A 26,792-nucleotide genomic window follows, 5' to 3' on the forward strand; every position below is an offset into this window, starting at 1 on the left:
GGTTCATTTAACCGCAGGCATCTGTGACTGTGAGGGAGAAAGGGCCATTTCTGTGAGGCACCACAGCTGGGCCAAGGAAGGCAGGGACAACATGCTGCTGGGGGCCACTTCTGCAGGCACCACAGCTGGGCCAAGCAAGGCAGAGACAACACGTCCTGAGGGCCACTTCTGCAGAGGCACCACAGCTGGGCCAAGCAAGGCAGGGACAACACGCCCTGAGGGCCACTTCTGCAGAGGCACCACAGCTGGGTCAAGGAAGGCAGGGACAACACGCCCTGGGGGCCGCTTCTGCAGGCACCACAGCTGGGTCAAGGAAGGCAGGGACAACACGCCCTGAGGGCCGCTTCTGCAGAGGCACCACAGCTGGGTCAAGGAAGGCAGGGACAACACGCTGCTGGGGGCCACTTCACTTTCAAACAGGATCAGAACAGGTGCAAAGCTACAATGAGCAGCATTTCAATAAAGACTAAACAAGTACCATACATTTAAAGACATTTTCTATGAAAGTATATTTTAAAAATACACTGAAATAGCACATTCAAAAAAATAAACTAATCACAGAGTGTAACATGGGAAACATAAAAGATGGTCACAAAACTTTCAATAAACTTTACTGAAGAACTTCATTTTGATTAACCCTTTCCTAATTTAAGAAACTAAGCTTTCACGGCTTAGAGAAGGGAGCATACCTATATGTATCTAAATACCATGTGTCAAATCATACATACAAGGATTTAAGATGCCATTCTCAACCGAGATTCTTTTCTAGAGATATATTTATTTATTTCAAAGGTCAGAAGCAATCTTCTTTCTGGTTCTATCTGCAAATGGCTGCAAAGGACATCACGGGGTCAGATTAAATTCAGGAGTTTGGTCTGGGTCTCCCATGTGGATGGCACCGGCCTGAGCTCTTGGGCCATCTTCTGCTGTTTTTCCTAGGCCAGTAGCAGGGAGCTGGACCGGAAGCAGCACAGACAGAACATAGACCAGCATTGCAGGAAGTGACTTTACCCACAAGGACACAACACAAGTCCCTAAACTGGAATTTTTAAAACAAGACTTTCCAACATCAAATACAAGTATTCAATATAAGGTGAACAAAATGATTATCTAAAATGAAAAAGAAAGTGTAAATTTAAGTGGTTTCTAAGTAAATGAAAATGGAGAAATAAAAGTTTTAAAGATTGATTTATTTTTATTGGAAAGGCAGATGTACGGAGAGAAGGACATGGGATCCCAGTGCATGACAGGTAAGGATTTAGTCATAACACTGAGCCATAACACTGGGTCCTAACTAGCGGCTACATCCTTGCTTCGCATGCGTCACCATCCCACATGGGCCCCGGTTCTAGTCCCAGCTGCTCCACTTCCCATGCAGCTCCCTGCTTGTAGAATGGGAAAGCAGTCAAGACGCTGCAAAGTCTTGGGACCCTGCACCCACATGGGAGACCCAGAAGAAGCTTCTGGCTGCTGGCTTCAGATCAGCTCAACTCTGGTCATTGCAGTCACTCGGCGAGTGAACCAGCAGATGAAAGATCTTTCTGTCTCTCCTTCTGTCTGTACATCTGCCTCTCCAATAAAAACAAATAAATCTTTCAAAAAAAATACACAAACTTAGTGACAATGACATCCAGATGATTAAATGTTGAAGCAACACACTGACCTCAGTTCTACAAAGGCAAATCCAATCATACTTAAAACCACTCCAAAGTTTCACTTCCGCAATTAAAAATCATACTTGAATAATGAAAAGAAATCCCTTACTCTCCTCATAGCTACTTAAAAAAAAAATATACAACTTCAAGACAAAGTCAATTACATATTTGACAGTGATAAAAATGAACATGTGTAAAAGAAAAAAACATTTCAGAGCCCGACTTCAAAAAGCGAGCCTTCTGAAACATCCTGACCTTACCTGAGCGGCTCGGTACGCATCCGCTGTAGGCCTGACCCACTCCTTCTTACAGGCAGGGACAGCGCAAAGGGCACTCCCACAGATGGCCCAGACAAGAGGAGAAGGAAAACCTGCAACACTGCTGAGCCACCCACTGCTGAGCTGCAGGCAGAGCTGCAGGCTGAGCCACCCACTGCTGAGCTGCAGGCAGAGCTGCAGGCTGAGCCACCCACTGCTGAGCTGCAGGCAGAGTCGCACACTCTTCTTTCATCACAAAGCTCACAGCGTCCATGACAATAATTTTGGAATAATATTTTTATAGGAAATGCAAGTAGAAAACATTTCATCCATCAGGATATGTGACATAGTATAATAAAACAAAATAGGGCTTGGCGGAGTGGCCTAATGGCTAAGGTCCTCGCCTTGATCCCATATGGCCGCTGGTTCTAATCCCGGCAGCTCCACTTCATCTCTGTCTCTCCTCCTCTCAGTGTATCTGGCTTTGTAATAAAAATAAAATAAATCTTTAAATAAAAAAAAATAAATAAAAAATAAAACAAAATAGACACAATAGTTGAAAAACAAACCACAGGCGCACAGGTGGCCAGGTGTAAACTCCTTGTTTAAAGCTGTACATGAGACCAAGGGAACAATTCTAAGACAGTGATAGGCCAATGAACCAGTGTCAACCAGGTAACGAATGAAGGCGTTCTTGGGAGAGCTGACGACGGACAACAGCACAAAGAGACAGAAACCACAGCAGAGTCACAAACCTCTAGGAAACACAATTATAGGCTTGTATTTTCATTTTTGAAAATTTATACATTATTATTTCTAGACTGAGCAAGACATACACACACCTTAAGATGTAATATTTGCCCTAGCAGTGATGTGATAAGTCGCAATGACACCAACCTGAAATTCTCGAAGAAGAGTTGATATGTTGGCTTCATTTGCCAAGTTCGTCAAAATTTCCAGCTACAGCAAAAAAAAAAAAAAGTAAGCATTAAAACACAACTAAAACTATGCATTTAATAGAGGCCAGGTAATTAATTAGAGGTTGATTTCTATTTTTATATAAAAATCACTCTCACAAATACAGTCAGGCATACATTCTGGTGAACCGAGGCCACGCCCTTATGGCAACACAGACGAGATCATTACATAGTTCTTTTTGTTGTTGCTTTTTCATTACATATTTCTTAAAAATTAGGAAAAGGACCCTACATCTTCACTAATTCTACCAATTTTACAACCTACATTTAATGAACCTTAGCAAATACAAGTGGTTTAAGTTTTAGTATCGATTAGTAACGTTAGAAAATAATTTAAGCTCCACATAATTAAGTCTCTCCATTAGTTACCCTACATCCAACTATTCAAAGTACTTGTGATGCTTTTCATTTCCTCTCTTGAATATAAGAAATATAAAAACATTTTAAAAATCCACCTTCAGGGCGGGTAGAGTAGCGTATCATACGGCCACCAATTTCAGAACCAGACCTCCATCTCCAGTCTGGCTCCCTGCCTGATGGCCTGGCAAGGCAGAGGATGGCTCAAGTCCTTGGCCCAGCTCTGTTAGCTGCAGACATCTGGCGAGTGGAAGACCATTCTTCCTCTTTCACCCTCTCTTTCAAGTAAAAAGCTAAATTAACAATTTGTCTCCAAGGAATCGGCAGTAAAATATCTGCTCTTAATCCTAATACCTGATTGAAGATAAAAAAGATCTTAAGAAGCAGCAGACTATCAACGAAGCAAGCCATAAGCATTTTAATATCAGTAACTGCATTAAAAGTAAATGATATATACACTTTAGCTAAAAGCAACAGATCATGGATGTTCTCCATATATTCTGGGTAGAAGTCATTTATTCAACTACATATAAAGGGAAAAATCTCTCCAAGATTACTGCTTGACTTCTCATTCCAGTTCATGAGACACACGGTTGAGTTATGCTGGTGGAAGTGTGTCTCTACTTTACACTCACAGAATGCTGTACAAACAACACAATGCAGAGGATGAGGAGAACCCTGCAACTACATCTGTGCAACGTGTTCACGGCAGGCTGCAGTGGGACAACGCGTTCACGGCAGCCTGCAGCGGGACAACGTGTTCACGGCTGCCTGCAGCGGGACAACGCGTTCACGGCAGCCTGCAGCGGGACAACGTGTTCACGGCCGCCTGCAGCGGGACAACGCGTTCACGGCAGGCTGCAGCGGGGCATACGCACCTTTAGGGTTTTGATCATGGTTGGGTCCGTGGATCTAACGTAGAAACTCTTGAGATACGGCTCAAACATACCCTAGAGTTCAAAAATAAACATGAATGCATTTTTTGCGATAATGTATTCACTTGATTCCTACATTCTATGTTCATGATGTACATACCTTTCTTTGAATTGACATAGTTGCTATATTTTGTAGGACAATATATTGCACCTCCCTGAAAATTAAAAGACAATTTTCACTGGATATACTTTTAAAGAAAATATCTCTTAGTAAAAAATGTAATATTGAAAAACTTTTTACAAATATTACACATTTATACCTTCTTTCAACTGATTTTTCCTATAAAGGCCTAATAAATTATGGTGATATAAGGGGAAATTAAAACCAAGTTTATAAAACTATACTTTGTTTTAAAGATTTATTTTATTGGTCAGATATACAGAGAGGAGAGACAGAGAGGAAGATCTTCCACTTGCTGATTCATTCCCAAGTGGCTGCAGTGGCTGGAGCTGAGCCCATCTGAAGCCAGGAGCCAGGAGCCTGGAGCTTCTTCCAGGTCTCCCACGCAGATACAGGGTCCCAGGGTTTACACCATGCTTGACCGCTTCCTCAGACCACAAGCAGGGCCCCCATAAAATTACACTTCTAACACAGAGAGCCAATACCGTAGCTGCTCTGAACACGTGCAAGGAAAGTGTTTTTAGTGGTAATGCGGTTAAATATCACCACAGTATGTCATCCTAGGAGACAGCGTGATGGCCCAAGTACTGGGGGTCTGCCCACCACGAGGGAAACCGAACAACGAGTTCCAACCTCCTGGCTTCGGCCTGGCTCAGCTCCGGCTCTGCGAGCATTTGGGGCATGAGCCAGTGGGATGGAAGGTTATTCTTTCAGTCTGTGTCTCTGTCTCACTATATTTCTCTTTTTCAAATAAATGAAAAACAACCTTTTTTAAAAGCAAAATGCATCACTGAATAAAGAAGAAATATATATGAATGTACAACCTACCTATTGCTACGAAGTAAACGCACCAGAGACTTAGAAATCACACCAGCCTCGGCTTTGGGTGAAATGTGCCAATACAGCTGAGCCACCGCCATGACCACCTGCAGGACCACACGAGAAGCAGGAGCAACGGTGAGCACCAGCTGCTCTCACACAGCACTTTCTCCAGATGCCACCAAGTGCTGCGCAATGAGTCGAGTCCATTATTCTTTGTAGTGTTGAAGAAGTGTGTGTGTCCCACATCTGTGTCTAGTCTTACACTCTGATCTGGAATGCAACTGGAGCTGAGGTCTCTGCAGATTCTCTTAAGACCAAGACTAGGCCATGCTGTCCCAGACAGGTCCTAAATCCAGTGACAGTGCCCGACAGAGGACAAGCACAGGAAAGACCATGAGGACAGAGATCACACGGGGGCCTTGACACGGGGGCCACGGCAAGGGCCACCAGAGCCACCAGCAGGTAGCAGAGGCAGATTCTCCATAAGCCCACTTCAACTTCAGACTTCCAGCTTCTTTACAGGTGAGAACACACTTCAGTTGTGCTCATACCTACATCTTGGCGCAGTGTGCACAGCAGTGCTGGGAAACAAGCATTTCCCTAGAAAACAGATGAACTGCTCACAGAGTGACGGCCGCAGCACGGCAAAGCTCAGCCCCACGCATTCCACGCGTGGCCCAGCAGTGTGCTGCTGCTCCATAAGCCTGGCTTATAAAAGAACACGTCAGAGGGCAGCAGGAAGTGGGTGAAAACAAAGAAAAACCAACCCTTCACAATCTCCGAAACAGCACAGAGCATTCTCCAGCTCGATCCCACACAGCAGGTTACAGAACAAGTCAACAAATTCTCAAAAACTGACATCGTTTAAAAAAAATGCTTTCTCACCACAAGGCAACAGAACTGAAATAAATAAGAAGAAACTCTGGAAACTATACAAACACATGAAAATTGAAGTTTACTCTAGAATAACCAATAGATCAAACAGCAAATCAAGAAACATTTAAGTTTCTTGAAATGAATGAAAATAGAAATGTCATACACCCAGCTATACAGAATACAGTAAAAGATACACCAAGAGGGAGGTTTACACTGTTCAAACACATACCAAAAGAGAACTGAAACAAACAAAAAACAATAAAAGAAAAAAGAAAACAAATCCCAAATTAGTAGAAAGAAAGAAATATCAGAAGTTGGAATGGATAATTAATCAAGTACGGACTCGGAAGACATCTACAAAGGCAGGGACGAGGGCTGGCGGTTCAGGCAGCAATCAGGAGGCAGGTGTCCCCTAGGCAGATGGCTGGGTCTGAGTCCTGGCTCCGCGCCCCCGGCCAGCCCCAAGTGACAGTGCAAGTGCTGGGTCCCTGCCATTCCAGGAGGAAGACCTGAACTGGTGTCTGACTCTTGGCTTTGGCTGGCCCTATCCATCAGACACTGGGAAATGAATATACTGTCAGGAGCCCTGCTGCCTCCCTCTCTGCTTTTCAGTTCAGCAAATTTTTTAAAACATCAGTAAAACGAAGAGTTGGTTCTTTGAAAAGATAAAACTAACAAACCCTTGGCTAGACTAAAAGAACTGGTAGGCAGCAGAGCAACACCTCAATACAAGGGATCATCAGAGACTATCAGGAGCCATCACACAGCAAACCTGAGAAGCTAGTGGCGATTCCTGCAAACGTGGACCTTCACAGGACTGAGCCACGCAGAGACAGACAGCATCAGGGCGTAGGTCAGAGCTCCTGCAGCCCTCCTCTGTGTGTGGGCTGCGCACGTAGGCCCCTCCAGGGCACATGGCCCGGCTCGCCGGCTGAGTGCCTGAAGACTGTACTCCACTGTGGGCATCTGAGGAGGGGACCCAGGGGACAGCAGCTCTCACTCACAGAACACCACCCCACAAACAGGAACAATTATCAAGTGCCAATTAAACATTTTAAAAGCACATTTCTAAATCAAAAGCTGAAACGTACTTAGGCAAAGTTCTCAAAAACCAGGCTTCTGGTATTTCACTCCTATTCCACACTGTGGTTTCAGTCATTCACAACAAATGCTTGGTGTTGAACAAGCCCTCCATTACTGAGTTGACACACTCGCGGTTACTGTCGCGGCTAACACCTGAGCGTTACCGGGAGCACTAACATACCGCAGCGTTTCTGCTCTGCAGCAAGGGCTTCGTGTTTCGAATCAGCAGCCTGTGGTCTGGATCCATGGCATAAGGTTTCTTCCCCTTCCCGGCCCCTTCTTTGTGCTCATCATCAGAGTCATAAAATTTCTCAGTGTCTTCAGGACCTTCATCCTGGAAGAAAGAATCCAAGTCCGACATTAGTTCTGACTCAAAAGAGACGAAACATTAAACTTGAGTATGTCAGTAAGTTCCTGGAGACACAGAACTGAAGAAGGGGGCACTGCATGAACAGTGACATAAAAATCATAAAAACCTTGACTGGCAAAGAGTAGAAGCTAAGTAAGCCTCGGAACTGTCAAGAAAAGTCCGAGTGTAAGGGTTATGAGTATCCATGGGTGTTGTTACCGTGTCCATCAAAACGCTTTGGGTGCCCACACGTAAACAAGCAACAAAGCAGCACGCAATCCGATTCAGCCAGGGCTCAGAGGCAATTTCTGTTAGCAAATACTTGAAATCCATGTGATTTATTTTATCTAGAGTTTTACTATTTCCAGTTTCTGTTATCCATAGTCAACTGCAGTCAGAGAACATTAAAATTCCACAAATAAGGAATGTGTTTAAAAACAACAACAAAAAAGAATGTGTAAGTTTTCAACTGCATGCCATTATGTGATGAATTCTCAGCCACTCACCCAATGCCACCCAGAACAAGAGCCATTCCTCCTGACAAATCCACACTGCACACATGCCTGCTAGCCACATGAGCATCATTTGGTCACTGGATGGACTACGCAAGTATCTTAAGGCCCGTGTCCACAGAACTCTCACCATGCTTGGAACGGCCCCACAATGCAAGAGGAAAAGTGATGGCAACAACAGTATGTGTCACAAAAGCTGTGAAGTGCTCCCTTCAGGGGAAAGGGCAGACCTCCACATGATCAGAAAAGGAAACAAACGTCCACGCTGAGGATGCTAAGATCTACCAGACAGGCTGTGAATCTTCTCGTGTGCCTAATTCATACATTAAACTTTATCATGCGTATAAACATGTGGAGGAGAAAACGGCCTGCTCGGGCCTCAGGACCACCTGTGGTTCCTGGAATTAGGGGTACACAACTGTGCACCGTGGGTCTGCTCGGCAGGCCAACCCCACTTCAAAGATACAGACACACTAGCAGTAAACTGCAGGAATGAACACAGATAAAGCACATATAAGAGTAAAGACAATCACTACAGTGACATTATATGATGCACAATTAAAAAGACATGTTGGACATATAATTCTACTTATATAACACCGTTGAAATGGTAAAATTACAAAATTAGAGAATAATGTTTGCAGGTGGTGAGGAGGGTCAGGGATAGGCACTGAAAAGAGTGAGTTTAGCTATAAAACACAGCACAAAGAATACTACATGGAAACTTTGTGAATCTCAACTGCCAATATCCTGGCTTAATACCACACCAAACGTGTGCAAGAGTGACCACTGAGGGAAGCAAAGTTTAAGGTTACCGCAGGGGCCATGTTGTGGCGTAGTGGATTAAGCTACTGCCTGCGATGCCAGCATGCCTCAAGGGCACTGGTTCCAGATTCGGCTGCTCCACTTCCAATCCAGTTTCCTGTTAATGTGCCTGGGGAGGCAGGGGAACACAGCCCAAGTTTTGGGTTGCTATGCCCATATAGAAGATCTGGAGAAAGCTTTTGGCCCCCTGCGGTGACCTGGCCCAGCCCTGGTCATTGTGGCCATTTGAGCAGGGAACCAGCGGACGGAGGATTTGTTTATTTCTTCTGCCTTCCTCCCTGTAAACACTACCTCACAAAATACGTAAAAATAAATGTTAAAGTGTCAGGAGCCGTGCACTATAGCCACACTGAAGCCATTTTGAATATAGACCCATGGGATAGTGGAAACCCCCGCTTGGCTAGATGCTTGGGAAAGAAGTTATGAAACTAATCACACGCTTAGCTTCAATTGTCCTAGCAACTGTTTCAGAATGTGATTGATGCTGTACTTACCGACATCTTGTTACTGATTACCTATGCTATTGTTGATATGCTGGTTACTATTGTTGATATGGTGGCTGCTCAAGAACAATCGGTCTTGAGACCATGGCTTGTGTCCCAGTTTCTCTTTCCCTGAGCCTTAGTTACTGAAGAATATAAAAACCCTCAGTTGAAATCAATAAACTGACAGCTTGATCAGACCTACTGTCTTGCTGTCCATTCTTCGTGTCTCTTGCCCCTTCATTCTCTCCTAGGTGGCTGCGACCCCGCTGACTGTCCTGCTGGACAGGACAAATTGGCGCCCAACGTGGATGTGTGCAGACCACCGACAGAGAGAACGCCGTGCCATCATTCATGGAGAGGCCTCTCGTGGTGTCGAAAGGAACACCGGTTGAGCAGTTTCACGGTTGACCCGCCGGAAGTCGAGCTCGTGGGAAATATTCACGGCGCAAATCTTACGGAGCCAAGGTAAGATGGGACAAGCATTCTCATAACATGACCTATTCTTGCAAGGTCTTATAGATTCATTCAAGACACGAGGAATTAGGGTGAAAAAGAAAGACCTCAAAACCTTTTTGGATTTTGTTGGTCTGATTTGTTCCTGGCATCCCCAGGACGGTTCTATTGATGAGAAAACTTGGTGTAGAGTAGGTGATTGTTTTAAAGATTATTATGAAGTTTTTGGACCTGAGAAAATTCCTGTTACGGCTTTTAATTATTGGATTTTGATTTATGATATTTTAAAGATTAAGTCTCAGCATCCAGATTTACAGGATCTGGCTTTTGAGGGAGAACAATCTCTTAAAAAGAGTCACTCTCGGCTGTCCACACCTATCCCCTCACCTTCCCCAGGTTCTCGACCATCTTCTGTCATTATAGATATTGAGGCAGAGTCCAGTGCCAAGCCCCTGAGCAATCTGCCCCAGAAACTATATGCTCTCAGATTAATAGTCATTCACGACGCCTCTCACCCACCTCTACCTTATGCTTCAGAAGCAGCAGCTCCTTCAGCCCCTGCCTCATTACTAGAAGAGGAGCCTGTAATAGAACCCCGTAAGAGTGAGGCTTCAGATCTCCCCAAGAAGAGTGTAATATGCTGCCCTGTTATTCACATCCCTGCACGAGGTGGTGGACACCACGCCACGAACATCAACCACTGCAGTTTAAAGTTCTAAAAAATATTAAGCAAGCAGTGAAAGATTATGGCACTCAGACACCTTTTACCTTTGCCCTTATTGAGTCCTTTTCAGGCATGCATCTCCCACTTCTTTACCCAACCCCTTAGCTGAGAGAGGCAGGGTAAGATAAGCCATTTAAGGTTTATTAAAAAAAAAAAAAAAAAAAAAAGAAAGAAGAAAGAAAGAAAAAGAAAAGAAAAGAAAAAGAAAAAGAAAAGAAAAATATGTTCTGTAACTTGATGTAACAAAAGTAATCTGATAAAGAGTGATCCAAATCCACTGTTAAATTAACTTAAAGCATGAGATGAACCTATGTGTGCTTGTTTTATAAAATATCTCCAGGTTAAAGTATTTTGAAGAAGAGTCTGGAAGTTGCAACAGGTTTGAGAGTTATATGTCTCTGTTTTGACATGTTTCGTGTTTGTGCTTATGTTTGTTTTGTCAATATTCTTGGTGTTCTATTATTTTTGTCCGGACAAAACTAAATTTTGTTTTAATATTCTTTCTCCAGTTGTGTCTTTGTCTTGAATTGTTAAGTTGTTGTTCTTGTTCTGAATTGGGTGCGTGTGTGACTGACAGACGAGATGGGACGGACCATGACTAACCCTTTTTCTCTCTCCTGGTAAATAATTTTAGAGAGGTCTAACAAATTTAACAGGACCTGGCCAGACCGGACTCCCCACCTCCAATGAAAAAAAATTCGTGTGTAATTTTCTTGCTATTTGGTCTTCAGCTTATAGTGTTGTCCTGGCATTGATTAAGTCTAACATACAGTATTCAACATGTTCAGTTAAATGCTAAAGGTACTTTTGTTTAACTCATTTAGACCTCTAAATTCTTCAGAGTTTTAAACCAAATCTCATGACTTTGGGGGTTCCAGTAGGATCCCTGGAACTCTCAAAGATTGAGACAAAATTTAAATAATGTACTTGTCATTTAAAATAATTTGGATTATAATCTCACAATATTACAAAATTATGCTAAATTTATTGCATCATATATGCTGTTAAAATAGAAGAGCATTTATGTTCATTGGTCAAAATGTTTCCTACTCATGAAATTGATCCAGATTGTAAATTACTTGTGTTCTTACTTATAAGGAAATATGTGAAATTTTGCCTTGCAGGAGAACAATGGATTCTTTAAAGATGTATAGTAAAATGGGTCATAATGTGTATATTTTCTGAATGTTTGCCTTTAAAACAATGGAGTTGAAGTCTGATTCTTTGTGAAAAACAGTGTTTTAACATCTTCTTTTAAGTAATTTTCATTTTATTGATAACCAAACCTGTTAACTAACTTCAGTAAATTCCAAGGTAGTCTCTCAAGACAACAGCTAAATTTAAGTTTTTTCAGCTCTCTTGACTTCAGTAAAACAGAAGCTTAGGGGAAGCTCCAGGCCTATCAGCCATAAAACAAGGAAGGGATGTGCTTGGAGTCTGCCCTTTGAAGAATTTGGGATTTGACTTTGTCCCTGTTGTGGTGATTCTTATCTGCCTTCATTTTAAAAGGGAAAAATTTCCAAATCAGCTAGAAGAAGACTGAAAAAACTTCTCTTTCCCAGTTTTGAGGAGGATTTGTGCTAAAATGTGTTTCCATGAATTAGGAGAAATGATTGAAAATTGCTTAAAGCCATTGTATTTAAAAGTTGGTATCCTTTTATTAAGAAACTGTCTTAAGAAAAGTTGAGGAATGAATCTTGTAAGCTTTACATATAATTGGCTATAATTTTAAAGATACTATTATAACATTGTGTAAATCTTTAACATTAATACCTAATACATGCTGATGTTAGAATTGATATCTGTATTCAAAAAAAGTTTTTGAAGTGTGTATACATAGCAATGCTAGTAAATACCTAAAAATAAAAATATCTCCAATTTTGAAAGCTGTTAAGAAATTGAAGCATTGAAAAAAAAAATTGAAACATTGAACTTTAGGTAGTCTCTGTTTAATGGGTAGCTTTGTCAATTGTCTATCCAGCTTCAGTAAGCTCTATTCTTGTTCCAACCTTTGAGTTTGTTACAGTTCTTAAACAGCTAAGAGATGATTTTATGCACTAATTCCCATGTTTAAGGTTATATCTCCCTTTTGGTGACTGACTAAGGAAATATACATTTTGCCTTTCAGTTAGATAATCCCTTGTGTTCTGTATATTGTCTTTGTTAAATTCTCATGATTTAAAAGAACTGTGTTTAAGGGTATTTTCTGGTATGTACTTACTTTAAAATGTTTGGGTGATCATTTATAAGTGATAAAAAAAAATTTTTTTTGATGTGTTGTTTGAATCAGTCTGACTAAATGAATGGATATTATAATGAGGAATCTTTGATCAGATACTTTAAGAACTCTTGGCATATTTAATAGGTTTAACTCTTCTGGTTCTGGAATTTCTAAATAGGCCCCTGACAGTCTCAAACTCAGAAGAATGTGTTTCAAAGGTTGTATCTTTCTGCTAATGAAGTTAATTGTGAGACAAATAATTAATTAAATCTAAAAAAAAAAAAATTAAATTGGGGGTGAGAGGCAATTGCAGAAAAGACATTGGGAAACCTTGCCAGTGGGGAGCCAGGACAGCTAAGTCTAAAAAGTACAAGAGTGTGTAAAATCCTACAGGTGGTATCAGAGCTAAACATAGATACTTTGTTTTCTAGGATTCTAGCAAGCCTATTGCATCCATTAAAGCTAAAGTTTAATTGTAAACTATAGGTATGGTTTATTCAGATTACTAAGAGCAAAATGTAATTCTAAATAATTGGTAACTTGAACATACTTAACAGAATTCTCAAGTAGCTGTTACAAAAGCTGTTTTGTTTTATGTGTGTTATCTGATATGCATGTACATGTTTATGAATGAAAATTGCCAAGCTAAATCCTTTTTAAAAATTATGTATAGATGCATAATTAAGCTCTTAGAGAGTCATGTCTGTTACTGTTTTCTTAGGACCTACAAGATCTGTTCAGCTTAATAGTTCTACACGATTTTAAATGGACTTACTGCTAGCGTACAGTTTCAAGATTGGCCATGGGAGCCCAAATCCTCATAAGCTAGATGGAAAATATATGAGTATATGTATGCAAGTGTTTAATGATAACTCAGATGTCAGAGAATGTTAAAATGCTCCAACATGGGAAACAGCTCTTACAGCAGACTCATAGACTGTCAATTTTAAGCAGCACTCAGTGGCCTCAGAATCAGCCCAAAAGGCATTCTGATCTGACAGGAGAGCCAGCAAGAGAGCAAGCATATCAGGTGTGGAAAGCCAGGACGCTGCTGCTAAGAGTGTCCCTCCGTGAAGGAACTCAGTGGTCCACGCCCCAGTGCAAAGAAGCAACCACCGAGGATGGTTGTGCTCTTCTCTCAATGGAGGAGAGAACTTCCACTTTGTGTGTTGCCAGGTCTGATGGGGTTGTTGTTGATTCAAGAGGCTTCCACAGCCTAAACATTGCGTGTCTGGAGCCTCAGGTGATAACTGACGTCACATATAAGAGTGCTAATTTGTTAAATCCACTAGAGTCACTGTGTACACTGGCTTCCCATGCAGGACTGTATATTCAGTCATAGTAAAATTAATAGTACACCTTGCTGTATTTTAGTATAAAGATTTATTATCTCAGTTTTTTATTATGTCTGAATATTTAACTCTTTTGCTCTGAGAAGTCAGCTTGCATTTACCTGTTCTGTGATGGTCTTATATCCTGATGCTGTATGCTAATCCTTGCATTGTTACTGTGCCTTCTGATTGATCTAGGTTAGCAATTTTATGCAGCTAAAAGAAGTTTCATGTATTCCATTGAGCTTATTGAATATGTTCCAAAATTTGAGACTTCAAGGAGTTAATTTAGACAGGTGTAAATCTAGTCCACAGTCTTAAATTAAAGTTTACTCTGACAAAGATTGAAAGCTAACAATTCTTTTACATCTAAGTTCTGAAGCTCAAGTATTCAAATTGCTAACCGAACTCACAACCTGCTAAGCTGGGAAAGTTAACTATGTTATGTCTTGTTATTTAGACTTCAAGAAAGAGAAACCTTTCAAGTGCCAGAATGTACATAGAACACCTAATGACTTCTGCCTTCTATCAGGAACCACTAGATGGATCCCCTACAGCTGCTGTTACCCAACGGCGCCCCCCTCTCAGCAGGAAGTAGTTAAGAACAGATGACGGCGTCCCTTTTCCCTAAAAGCAGCTGGGGTCCATTTCTGTGTTTGGAAATGTAGGAGCTAGATGGGATAATGGGCAGTTAGGGTCCCCGGTTCCTGGTAAAACTGTCTTGTGTACATGTAACAATGTTAGTGTTATGAGATTCTTGAATGTTTGTATTTTCAACAATACTTGTACATTGTTAAATATGTCTTTTTGAATTTCACCAGTCAGCTACTCCCCAATATACCATCATATATGTGTCACTCCAGTAAAAGTCCACAATGTTTTGGCCAGAGTGATAAAAATCAATCAATACCTCCAGGGACAATGGTCTAGTGCCTTCCTAAATTTCACCAGTTAGCCACCAGTATAATTAAAGTAAATGAGACCCGAGTTCTACCCATGTCAGGAGAAGTTATTCTAAATGGCATTAAATTGGCAGCTTGCATGTTCAAGGAATGGAGCAGGATTATGGCCTTAGAAACCTCGATGGTTGCTGCACTAGTAGTTGCCATGCTCTTCCTGTATTGCATACACAAACAGCAAGCCTGGGAGCAAGTTGTCATTGGACAAGCCGTGATGGCACTGGCTGTGGAAAATCCTAGCGCTCAAGTTTGGCTGAGCATGATGTGTTAATAGGTGATCAGAGACGGATAAGATCTGACGGGACTCTCCAAGTGATAACCCCCCACATCATGCCATGCGGCTCCAGTCTTCAAAGAGGCTTGTCTAATATAATGGGGCACAGCCTTTGCCAGATAAGTGTTTAGCCAATGACGGGCACCTTTCTGATACCCCATCAACCTAAGACAGGGAGCCCTGGATGACTGGCAGGGCTGCCCAGAGACGGGTAAGAGCTGAGGGTCCCTCAGAATGAACCTAAGACAGGCAGCGCTTATCTTGCTTCACAAACCTTTCTCTTTTCGCCGCTTTCATTGATATATAGAAAAAAGGGGGAGATGTCAGGAGCCGTGCACTATAGCCACACTGAAGCCATTTTGAATATAGACTTATGGGACAGTGGAAACCCCCGGTTGGCTAGATGCTTGGGAAAGAAGTTATGAAACTAATCACACGCTTAGCTTCAATTGTTCCTAGCAACTGTTTCAGAATGTGATTGATGCTGTACTTACCAACATCTTGTTACTGATTACCTATGCTATTGTCGATATGTTGGTTACTATTGTTGATATGGTGGCTGCTCAAGAACAATCGGTCTTGAGACCATGGCTTGCGTCCCAGCTTCTCTTTCCCTGAGCCTTAGTTACTGAAGAATATAAAAACCCTCAGTTGAAATCAATAAACTGACAGCTTGATCAGACCTACTGTCTTGCTGTCCATTCTTCGTGTCTCTTGCCCCTTCATTCTCTCCTAGGTGGCTGCGACCCCGTTGACTGTCCTGCTGGACAGGACAACTGCTGGACAGGACATTAAAGGGGCTCGGCAATGTGGCCTAGTGACTAAGGTCCTCGCCTTGATCCCATATGGCCGTTGGTTCTAATCCCGGCAGCTCCACTTCCTCTCTATCTCTCCTCCTCTCGGTATATCTGACTTTGTAATGAAAATAAAATAAATCTTAAAAAAAAATAAATAAATAAATGTTAAAGAAAAAGGTTACACCACAGGCCTCCAGATTATTCTTTATAATTCCATGTAACAATCCTACGTGATCTTAGAAGGTTTAAATAAAATTAAGAAAACAAAAATCAAATCAACAAATCATTTTAATATAATGTGAACATATTGATTTGTGATTAAAAATAATTACGTCATTTTAAATTAATATCATTTGTTTTTCTTCTACCAAGTGCATTCAAACAATGTGCACTCTTTACTTAAACCTTGATGTAAGTGTCACTGGGAAACACTTTTAGTCAAAAGTACAACTTTCAGAAAACACAGAATATGTGTCATTGTTTCTTAAAATACACAAATTATCTAGAGAACTCAAAATATTTCTGTTCTTGGAGAAAAACAATTTTTAAAGTAATATTGTTTTTCCAAATTAAACTGGAAAAAGAATCATCTTCAACTTCCTTTGAATACACAAATCAAAATAAACCAGCCAGTTATCTCTCAGTGTTAGACAGTGCTGGGGCTGGCACTGTCATAATGCAAGCGGAGCCACCGAGAGCCACTGGTGTCCATCCGGGCACCAGTCTAAGTTCCCGCGTCTCCATTTCCAATCCAGCTACCTGCTACCGTTGACTGGGAAGGCAGCAGAAGGCACCACAAGTACCCAGGTACTCAGCCAGCTGAGCACCCGGGGAAACGTCAGGGAGTCTGCCCCAGCTGTTGGCAGCCGTTTATGGAGTGAAGCAGTGAATGCAGGATTGAGCTCTCTGTCTCTCCCTTTCTCTGCGACTGCGTCATTCAAGCAGGAGCAATAGCCTTTGTACCAAGGCCAAGCCTGCTGGACACTCCTTCATGAGGCTCCAGAACACAAAAGTTCCATTAAACACTTTAGTAAACTCATTAAAGAACTACAACTAATCAAATACACAAGCACTTGATTATTCTAATCTAAGCACTGGGACTCACTATAATCTTACATAATGTTAAACCAACAAATGTTCCAACTCTGATGGAAACTAATAAATGATAAATGACAAAAATGCTCCACTATCGGGCCCGGCGGCATGGCCTAGCGGCTAAAGTCCTCGCCTTGAAAGCCCCGGGATCCCATATGAGTGCCGGTTCTAATCCCAGCTGCTCCACTTCCCATCCAGCTCCCTGCTTGTGGCCTGGGAAAGCAGTCGAGGACGGCCCAAAGCTTTGGGACCCTGCACCCTCGTGGGAGACCTGGAAGAGGTTCCAGGTTCCTGGCTTTGGATCGACGCCCACTGGCCTGTTGCGGCTCGGTTGGGGAGTGAATCATCGGATGGAAGATCTTCCTCTCTGTCTCTCCTCCTCTCTGTATATCTGGCTGTAATAAAATGAATAAATCTTTAAAAAAACAATGCTCCACTATCAAAACACCATGATAAACAGCAAATAAACTCCTCAAATGCACAAAAAAAACTTACTTTTAAAAGCATTTATTCATTATACTCTTCTTGCTACTAACTACAATACTTCTCAGAGTTCAATAATCTTACTTTAATGAAGGACACATTTGTATCGCTTATTTTACTGTAAAAATTTTCAAGATTCTGGTATTAATTTTACTAAAACTATTTCAAACGAGTGATACATTTTCCTCAGTATCCTTCCCACATAAAAGCCAAAGGTCTTACATAGTGATTAAAACTTGCACAAAATAACACTAATATAAATAATAATTTCCTAAAAAGGAATTTAAAATAATATACTTAGAGTTTGAATACCAGGATCATGATATGACAACATGAAGTATTGGGCTCATAGCTAAAACATTTGCTTTCAATTTTTGCTGGAAAACCCATCCCAGGGCAATTCCTTGGCGTGGCAGCTAAGAAGCTATCAGTTATGCCTGCCATGGCCCCTCTGCAGGTCCCGGGGCTCAGTCCCGCACCCACTGCAGGCGTCACTACACGGCAGCCAGCGTGGGTATGTTCACTCTTTCTTCCTGTCCCTATCTTTTTCCTTTTCTCTCCCCAACCCCTTAACTTTCCTATCCTCCCTCTCAAATAACAAAAAACAAACACGCTCAAAAGAAATTATCTTACATCTTTTATATACTTTACATTCAGTTCTAATTCTCACTAGCTATAAGTATGTAACAACTATATAATTCTAAATTAGATCCAAATGGACAAAAAATAATTGATGAAAAATTAACGTTTTATGAGGTCAATGGAAGAAGGAGGCAAGAGTGAAGCTCTGAACCTGGAAGGTGTGCATGAGGCTCAGGAAAGCATGTCTCCAAGGGCCTTGCGTGAAAACCTGCCATAGGAACAGAGGGTACGGAGCTGGCATTCTGACGGGCTCTTATTCCCTAGCTACTTCTTTAAAATCTGAAAACGTACCTTTAAAACACATTAAACAACATTCTAAACTTGAAATTTTCTTAACACTGCAAGAGGTTTCATAACGTAAGCACAACTGCACTCAAACACAAACATTGTCCTTTCCAAACTTCACTGTCATAAAAACTGCCACCAAAATTATGTATCTAGATTCTAAAAGGTATTGGCCAACAACACTTTTAAATTTTAATTGCAAAGTAAAATATTTAGATAATTCTTACTAAGTTGTCATATCCTAATAAAGTTCAATTTTAAAGAGCTAATTTGTAACAATTAAAGACATTTTTTTAAAGTTTCAATGACTGTTTCATTTCAGCAAATGCCACTGGAGGGTTTATTTCCAAGCCACTCTTAAAATTTACTTGGTGCTTTATAATACTTATTTTTAAAATTCCATTATTTCTATAAAAGTAACTTACAAATTTATATTTGTGCTTCAAGCATTCTCCTATAATAGGCTTGAATGACAAAGAAAATACATAAGTCAATTTATATCCTTGAAAATTATACAAACTTGACCTAGAATAAAAGGAACAACTCATAGGGATTGCAAAGAGTAAGGTAAATTTAAGAAAATAAAAATGCAAATATGCATTTTAGCAGTCTCTTGAATTTATTAACCTAAAAGGTTTAATTTCCATTTTCCTGCATCAGCTTTATTTATAAAATGTCGTGCCCTATAAATATGCTGTTATTTTCTATAGTCAAGCACCCTCTTAACAAATCTTCTCATTAATATGTAAATGTAAAGTCAACTGCTCTTCTCTGCCAGTCCCCTGCATTCCTGGTGCACTGTGTAATCTATTTATCATCAAAGACGTCAGTTAGAAAAATTATGGAAAATGCACTGCAATTGATATGACTGCAATCTACTTTGTCAACACTTAATTGTTCCTCAAATCATACATTTACATATAAACAGCCTAAACACTGATCTATAATGATGCAAATAAACTAAATTAAAAATCTCTTCAGTCCCTGAGGAAGCTTGTTTGTATTTGATGTGTTCATTTTAGAACTTACTGACTAGTGGATCTGTAGATGCAAAAAAAAAAAAAAAAAAAAAAAAAAAAAAACAATATAAAAAAAGAACTTACTGACAAAACATGGACATCAGCCTTTCCAAAAAACTATTTCTACTCATTTCAAATTCCTCAAAAACGAAAAACGAAACTGTTACCCTTCTAGCAAATTAACATAAACAAATGTTGTTAAAAATTCAATGAGAATCATGCTTTTGGTCTTTGAAAATCAAATTTAATTATGGTTGGTCTAATTGAAAACTAAGCTTGGTGGCTCTGAAGTTAGTTTTTTTCTTTAACAATTAATAAGCTAACACCTTACAAAAGTAACCAAAACTGTCAGTTCAAAGTCATAAGATAATGTCGCACAGGTCAGGACGCTGCTTGCACAAGGAAGTGCGTCTCTGTCAGCAGTTTCAGGTAAGCTGTCAAAAGTCTCTGTCTGCTTCTTCATCTTCAGAACTGGAATAATTCCAACCACCTAAGCCCAAACAGAACGCTACAGAAGAACGTCAAGGAAAATAATGGACTATCAGGTACAAGCACCACTTCCCACATTTTCTTTTGGTACTTGAGGGAATAACTGATTTCCATGAATCCGGTACTGTAGGCAGCTTTTTAATTTTACATAATGTTGGGCCCGGCGGCATGGCCTAGCGGCTAAAGTCCTCGCCTTGAAAGCCCCGGGATCCCATATGGGCGCCAGTTCTAATCCCAGCTGCTCCACTTCGCATCCAGCTCCCTGCTTGTGGCCTGGGAAAGCAGTCGAGGACGGCCCAATGCATTGGGACACTGCACCCACGTGGCAGACCGGGAGGAGGTTCCAGGTTCCCGGCTTCGGACTGGCGCCTACCGGCCTGTTGCGGCTCAACTGGGGAGTGAATCATCGGATGGAAGATCTTCCTCTCTGTCTCTCCTCCTCTGTGTATATCTGGCTGTAATAAAATGAATAAATCTTTAAAAAAAAAATTTACATAATGTTGAACTTGATGTATTGTTTTAATGACATCCGGTCAATGGTCATTAACTGATCCTTAAACGCATGTTTACGGTCCTGTTAAGCGCCCTCTGACTTTCCGTAAGAGGGAGTGCAGTGTTAGAGGGAACAGGCACCTGCTCCGTTGCATCCATGGAATATTCAGCTCAATGGCTGGTGCTCAAACACAGCAAAGGTGGCGTCCACTCAACACCGACTCTCCACCAAGTGAAGACGGACACAGAGCACATGTGTTAAGTACTTCACAGTTCTTTTCCAGATACGGCCAAACTGTTTTGTGATTTGGTCTGCCAATCTTTACAACTGAAAGTGCATGCGTTGTCCTAAACAGCAGGAGGCCACACAGATGACCAGTGAGAAAGCCAACACGTCTCCCAGCGCCTGGACTCAGCATATGCCCGGTCCAAAGGCTGCCGTCACCAGTCAAGGTTCTCACAACACCTGCAGGGTCTGATTCTATCACACAGTAGGAACTGGCCCGTCCAAGTCCCTTTACACTGGTTCTGAACAGACCCCGTAAGCACACACGCAGACACGAGCCATTATGGACAAACTAGTCTCAAATAGAACTTAAATAATCAAAAAATAATCCTTCCACAGATGGAGGTCAACTGACACATCTTAAATTAATCAATATGGTAGGAATATTTTATCAAAAGTAAAACTTCTAACCACTAGTATAACTGAAATTAAATAGATGCCAATAACTGCCTCTAAAAGGTCAACAAATAGGTTTTATAAAGGAAAATATTTTTTCTTATGTGCTCGAACTATTTCTACAATTTAAAACTCTGCATAACAGCTAAACACAACTCGTTAAGTCTGATTTTTTCTTTGCCCCCTTCCACCTCCCACCCCACGGAGTCTCGTCAAAGCTGCAGAGAATGGCAGGTCCGGCCAGGAAAGCTGCTCTGTTGGCAGGCGGGCAGACGCCCAGAGAGCACCACCGCCCCCTGGCCGTCCCCGGGGGTGATGCCTCGGCCTGGGCACCGAGCAATGCCACACCAGACTGCAAACAAGGGGGACAGGCACTCTGCACAGTGTCCAGACTTCCTCTTACAAGTGCAGTGACTGCTGTCCAAGGATTCAGATGAACACACAAAGAACAAATACCGTCTTGCTTTACACACACTTTTCAATGTGAGCTTCATCTAAAATAGGATGGAATAAACTCCAAGGAACAGAAAAATCGAGATTTTAATATTCATGACACGTTTCCGAAGACATGGCAAATAAAGAATATACATTAAGCCCCATTTCTATATCAAAATGATGAATGAGAAAGTCGGAAACATTCTAACGTGGTGACAAGGTACAAGCAGGCCTAACCTACCTAGACCCTTACTCAGCTGGCGAAAAATGAACAACGAGCAGGAGCTGGGAGTGCAGCTCACGTCCCACCCGGCTACTACCAAGCAAGGGTCAGCACATGTCCAACAAGGACACGGCCATCAAAACTGTGCTTGCTCAGCAAGCAAAATCATCTCACTGAATAGAAAGACAAAGGAAAAGAAACATTAATTAACCTACGAGCATTCTGTTATCACTCATATGGGATAAGTCAAAATATACTTCAATTGTCAAGCAGAATAATTACTTCGATAACATAAAATTTCAAGAGGAGTTGGTTTTACAGTATTTAGCATAGACATATTTTTACATGCTTAAGTAGCTCTTAATCCTAACCGTGGGCCAATGTAGAAAAAATAAATACTGTATAATCCTTCACAGGAGTGGTGTGTCATCTAAAACAAACATTAGGAACACATGTCCAGTTTAGCTACATTCCCCTCTCACTTCAGCATGATTTCTAGCATACGCAACGTGCTATATTTTAATATATTTTATTTTTTACAAAAATAATTTTTAAAACTCTATAATACTGTAATTTTAATAAAAATAAGAAACTAAATAATATGCAACTGTTACAAGTATTTTCCAATTTTATATACATTACAAATATATTATGTATGATCTTTAACGATATTTAACAGATGTGTCACATAACATTCAATATGTAAGATTGATACATAACTAATTTCATCAAGAACTATAACATTTTCAATTTTTAAATTACCAAAATAAGAAGTATCAAATGCCACTTTGCACAACGAAGTAACTTCACATTAACGTGTGTCATTAATTTTACAAAAACGGTATTAATTTAAATGAAGAAAAGGAAAATGAACGTATTTTAGAAATGAAATTAGGAAAAAAAGTTCAACAATATTTATCTGTACCAGCAACTTAACTACCTCAGGCCTAAATTCGTATGCAACAGAATCTCATCACCTATTTATAAAAACGAGCACCTGGAAAAGCCGGGGATCAGAGGCGTGCAAACAACAAGTCCCAGAGAGCCCCGGGGTTGACACCATTACTGTAAGCCAGGAGGCCTGTGCCAGGTCCCACTGGCACACTCCATGTGCTGTCAAACAGGTACCAATCAGCATGTACAATTCCAGTTTTTCAAAAATAACATGAGAAAAATGAGTCCTACTGAAACACAGGTTTGTAACTTTGTCTACTTGAGTTTTTTGTGCACATTCCCAATAGTTCATCCCATTAGTATAATTTTTCAACCAGAAGAGTGTTCAAACTCACCTCTTTCCAAGGACTGACAAACTGTGTCCGGGCATACCGCGTTAGCATGTGGATGATCACGACCTGCCCCCACTCTTCCACATCCACCAGTAAGTTACAGAGCTTGCGGTAATTCTTGTGGATCAGATCTATTCTTTCCGGGCACACTTCTTCAAATGCCATCACCACGCTGCCGGCCACCAGCTAGAAAAGAAAGAAATAGCAACTCAATAGAAAAGTTCTCTGCCCCTTCCAAGATCCTACTCAGGAACTCAGCTCCATAACCACCATTACAACACCCCAGACGTAAAGGACTCAGTCTTCAGTTATACTGAATGGAGAACACAGTTTCTAGTGCCGATCACTCAAAGAATAATTTTAATGACTTGCAACATCTCTGGAAAAGTAATACTTCTCTGAAGAGAGATCATTACTGATAGTTTTCTATTTTCAATACACTGTTGATACAAAAATTAAACACTGACATGTACCTGTTCCATTTTAAAGCTAACTAAATTTTAACCTCAAGATTCCTAACAGTGGGCAGAGAAAAAAACATTAACAAGGATCACACTGTGTCAAAATGAGAATGCCAATAATTCCACCATGAACATATGTTGACAAGCGTACTAAAAGAGCATAAGTGTTTTTAGTGTGAAAACATGCAGAAATCCTACTCATCTCAATCCACACGGTTTTAACAAAATAAGTTATTTACCAAAAAAAATTCCCTGTCTACATGTTAACACATCATAATCTCATGTACCAATGCCTATCAATACATAATCAACAGAACACAGCCCTCTTCAGGACCAATTAACGGCATAAATGGAGGTTTCTGAATTGTGACCTTTTCACAAAGCAGTGAGACTAACATTCCTTTATTGTAAGGATACAAGAGCAACAAATACACAATACACAAACATTGCCTCTGTATGTGTCACTGATATATCTGTAGTTGGCCAACAACACAATTTCAGGGGAAAAAAATAATCTCATATTCTTTCTGAACACTAGGGATCTTCATTTTAGTGTCTAAAACTTCCCCAATGAGAAAATAAGCAATTAAATAGCAATATAACTTACTGAAATTATACTTTTTGAAAAATATTAGATACAATGATATTTGTATTTTGAGTATTTATTCCTCTACTTGGCTGACGTTTAGTTTATTAATATGCAACCAACAATACAACTGAAAGAAAACAGCTCAGAATATAGACTTGCTATTATGCTAAACAAGTCCCAAGTCCTGTGGGGACTTTATGAATTACCAATCAGTATAAACGTGAAGCTGCATTTATTGAAGCTAGCCCAGCCCATGGACTGGTGCCTGCTGGTCCCAGCATGCATGCACCTCAATCGAGAAAGCAAAGAATTGATTATTTGTGTGAACTAAATAAAAATGTATTATACATATAATTTCCCATTTGCCCCTGATATAGAAGTTTTGTGCTTCAACTCCACATTTTGATGTTTTCTGCATAAATAACTCTCCAGAAATTTCAGAAGTTATATTCTGTGGCAATCACACTTCTGTTAAGGTTAAAATTTATATCATTTAAAATGTCTTAAACACATTAAGTTTTTGACATCAAACTATGACATCACTATTTCTGAAATATAAGCATCTATATACTTACATATATGTAAGATCTTAAAATATTTATAAACTGCTAAAGGATACTGAAGTACAAAGATAAGGATATTACCTAAAATGCAACAATTAAAATACTACAATACAATAATTCAATAGCTATAAGCTTTAAAAATACATCATTTAAGATTAAAGATTATAGAAATTCTTTCCAAATTAAATGAGAACTCAGCTGTCACATTATACTATACTTCTTAAACCAAGTACGTAACAATTTTAAAGCACTAACAGCCTCCCAGGTTGTGGAAATACCATGAACAGAAAAAGGGAGAACAACTAGAAATCAAGCCTAAGGAAGCTAAAACAGCCAACTGCGATGACAGACTGACTCTTGGCACAGCTTCACCCTGCGGAGAGCACCTACACAGAACTGACCACCCCTACGCTCTGAACAGGGCCCGGACTCAACACTAGCAGAAGACTGCAAAATTTTGTTCTACTGAATATCCAATATTATATAAAACATTCAGAATTAAAGTAAAATGATTTACTCAGATTTTAAAACCAAAACAAAAACAAAAACAAAAAAAAACATTGATTTCCAAAAAACAGGCAGTTAATTTCCATCTCACTGTGTCAACAGTAGCTTTTCATACACAGGGATAAATAAATCACTCCAACGAAACCAGCAATGAGCTCATCAAATTCAAATGCAGTTTTCCATTTATGTATTTTTTATATTAAAGCAATAAACATGGTTCATTTATCTTCTCTTGGTTGCCACGCTGTTCTGTGCTGTTGCTATGAACTTCAGCCATTAGCTGTGCTCCAAGGTAAACTACATGAACCATCAACAAAAGTGACACCCCATCTATGGAGTTCATATTTTCTCCAGATTATCTATGTTAGTTGACAAGCTGGTAATGAAAAAAATCACACTAAGCAAATGGTTCTTCTAATAACAATAAATTTTCTATAAAATTATGAAGGGTACAAAACGTTTCCTTGCATCTATTTTGTCATGAATTCTAATTAACGTTGCAAAAACCTGGGAGTGCGGGGTCCTCACGAGAAGCGCATCGGGCTTGATTGATAACATGGGCTAAGTCAGCCCACGCTGCCGAGAGTTCCGTCCTAAATTAATGGCCATCCAACCTGCCCTAATCATACAGCCCAAATGATATTCCCCTTCTTATTTCAATTTTCTTGAGGCATGGAAAATGGGAAAGATGAATCATTTATCTTCTAATAGCTGGATAATAGATCTATCACAATAAAACATCTGCACAAACTCACACTATGGGTTTTTCCTGCCTGTAACAGTCAGGCTTTTTACCAACATCAAACCAATAACTTACAAAATGGTATCTTGTCTAACAATTTAGCTATAAACTGTCAGTCTGTTCATTAACTGTAATGTTATGTCAAAAATTGAGGGGAAACTTTACGTCATCAAAAATATAAACAAACAACCCAGTTTTTTAGAAGGTGTTGATCAAATTTGTTTTCCCAAGAAGCTGATTACCATTAGATAACTGAATGCTATTGAAAAGGCTTCTTTAAAATTTAGCCAAAAAGGAAAAGGGAAAGGAAAGCAAGCATCCTGTTTTTGAGGCATTTTACACAAAAGAATGCTCACTTTTATACCTTAATTGCTTAACAAAGAAAGATGTCCATGTTTTAAAGACAAACAGGACTATGTATTAGAAATTTTACAAGCAAATTAATAAGTGAATGTTAGCAATGTCAGGCATTACAGCAGAAAGTGTTTAGATTAAACAATGAAGGCAGACGAACATTTCATAAAAGTTTAGAAGTATGCATTAAAATTTATATAATCATATAGTTGGCTAGGATTTACAGAATACAGACAAAATGTTACCCCTTTAATTTCATTAGGTTTCTTTAGTATCTTCACAAAAAATACAGGTATATTTAGACAACACATACTCAAATAACACTAACGTGTTATAACTATGTTCTGAAACGCAGAGATGACGCAGTTTGAGGAGAGCGCCCTGTCATGTGACAAATGGGAATTTTTCCCCAAAGAGAAAGAAACTGCTGTA

General features: G+C 40.2%; 1 protein-coding gene across 1 annotated transcript in view; it reads right to left on the reverse strand.

The window, feature by feature from the left end:
• AP3B1 (adaptor related protein complex 3 subunit beta 1) overlaps nucleotides 1-26,792 on the reverse strand; it is a 192,846-nt gene that overhangs the window by 117,172 nt on the left and 48,882 nt on the right. Inside the window, exons 7-12 of the mRNA XM_058656402.1 lie at nucleotides 23,148-23,330; nucleotides 7,265-7,417; nucleotides 5,131-5,228; nucleotides 4,282-4,336; nucleotides 4,125-4,196; nucleotides 2,810-2,872 (exon numbers count right to left, since the gene is read on the reverse strand). Of these exons, the coding sequence (XP_058512385.1) occupies nucleotides 2,810-2,872; nucleotides 4,125-4,196; nucleotides 4,282-4,336; nucleotides 5,131-5,228; nucleotides 7,265-7,417; nucleotides 23,148-23,330 (624 nt within the window). The remainder of the gene's footprint in view (nucleotides 1-2,809; nucleotides 2,873-4,124; nucleotides 4,197-4,281; nucleotides 4,337-5,130; nucleotides 5,229-7,264; nucleotides 7,418-23,147; nucleotides 23,331-26,792) is intronic.

The sequence above is a fragment of the Ochotona princeps genome, chromosome 28 (assembly GCF_030435755.1).
Source record: "Ochotona princeps isolate mOchPri1 chromosome 28, mOchPri1.hap1, whole genome shotgun sequence".
NCBI classification, from domain to species: domain Eukaryota; kingdom Metazoa; phylum Chordata; class Mammalia; order Lagomorpha; family Ochotonidae; genus Ochotona; species Ochotona princeps.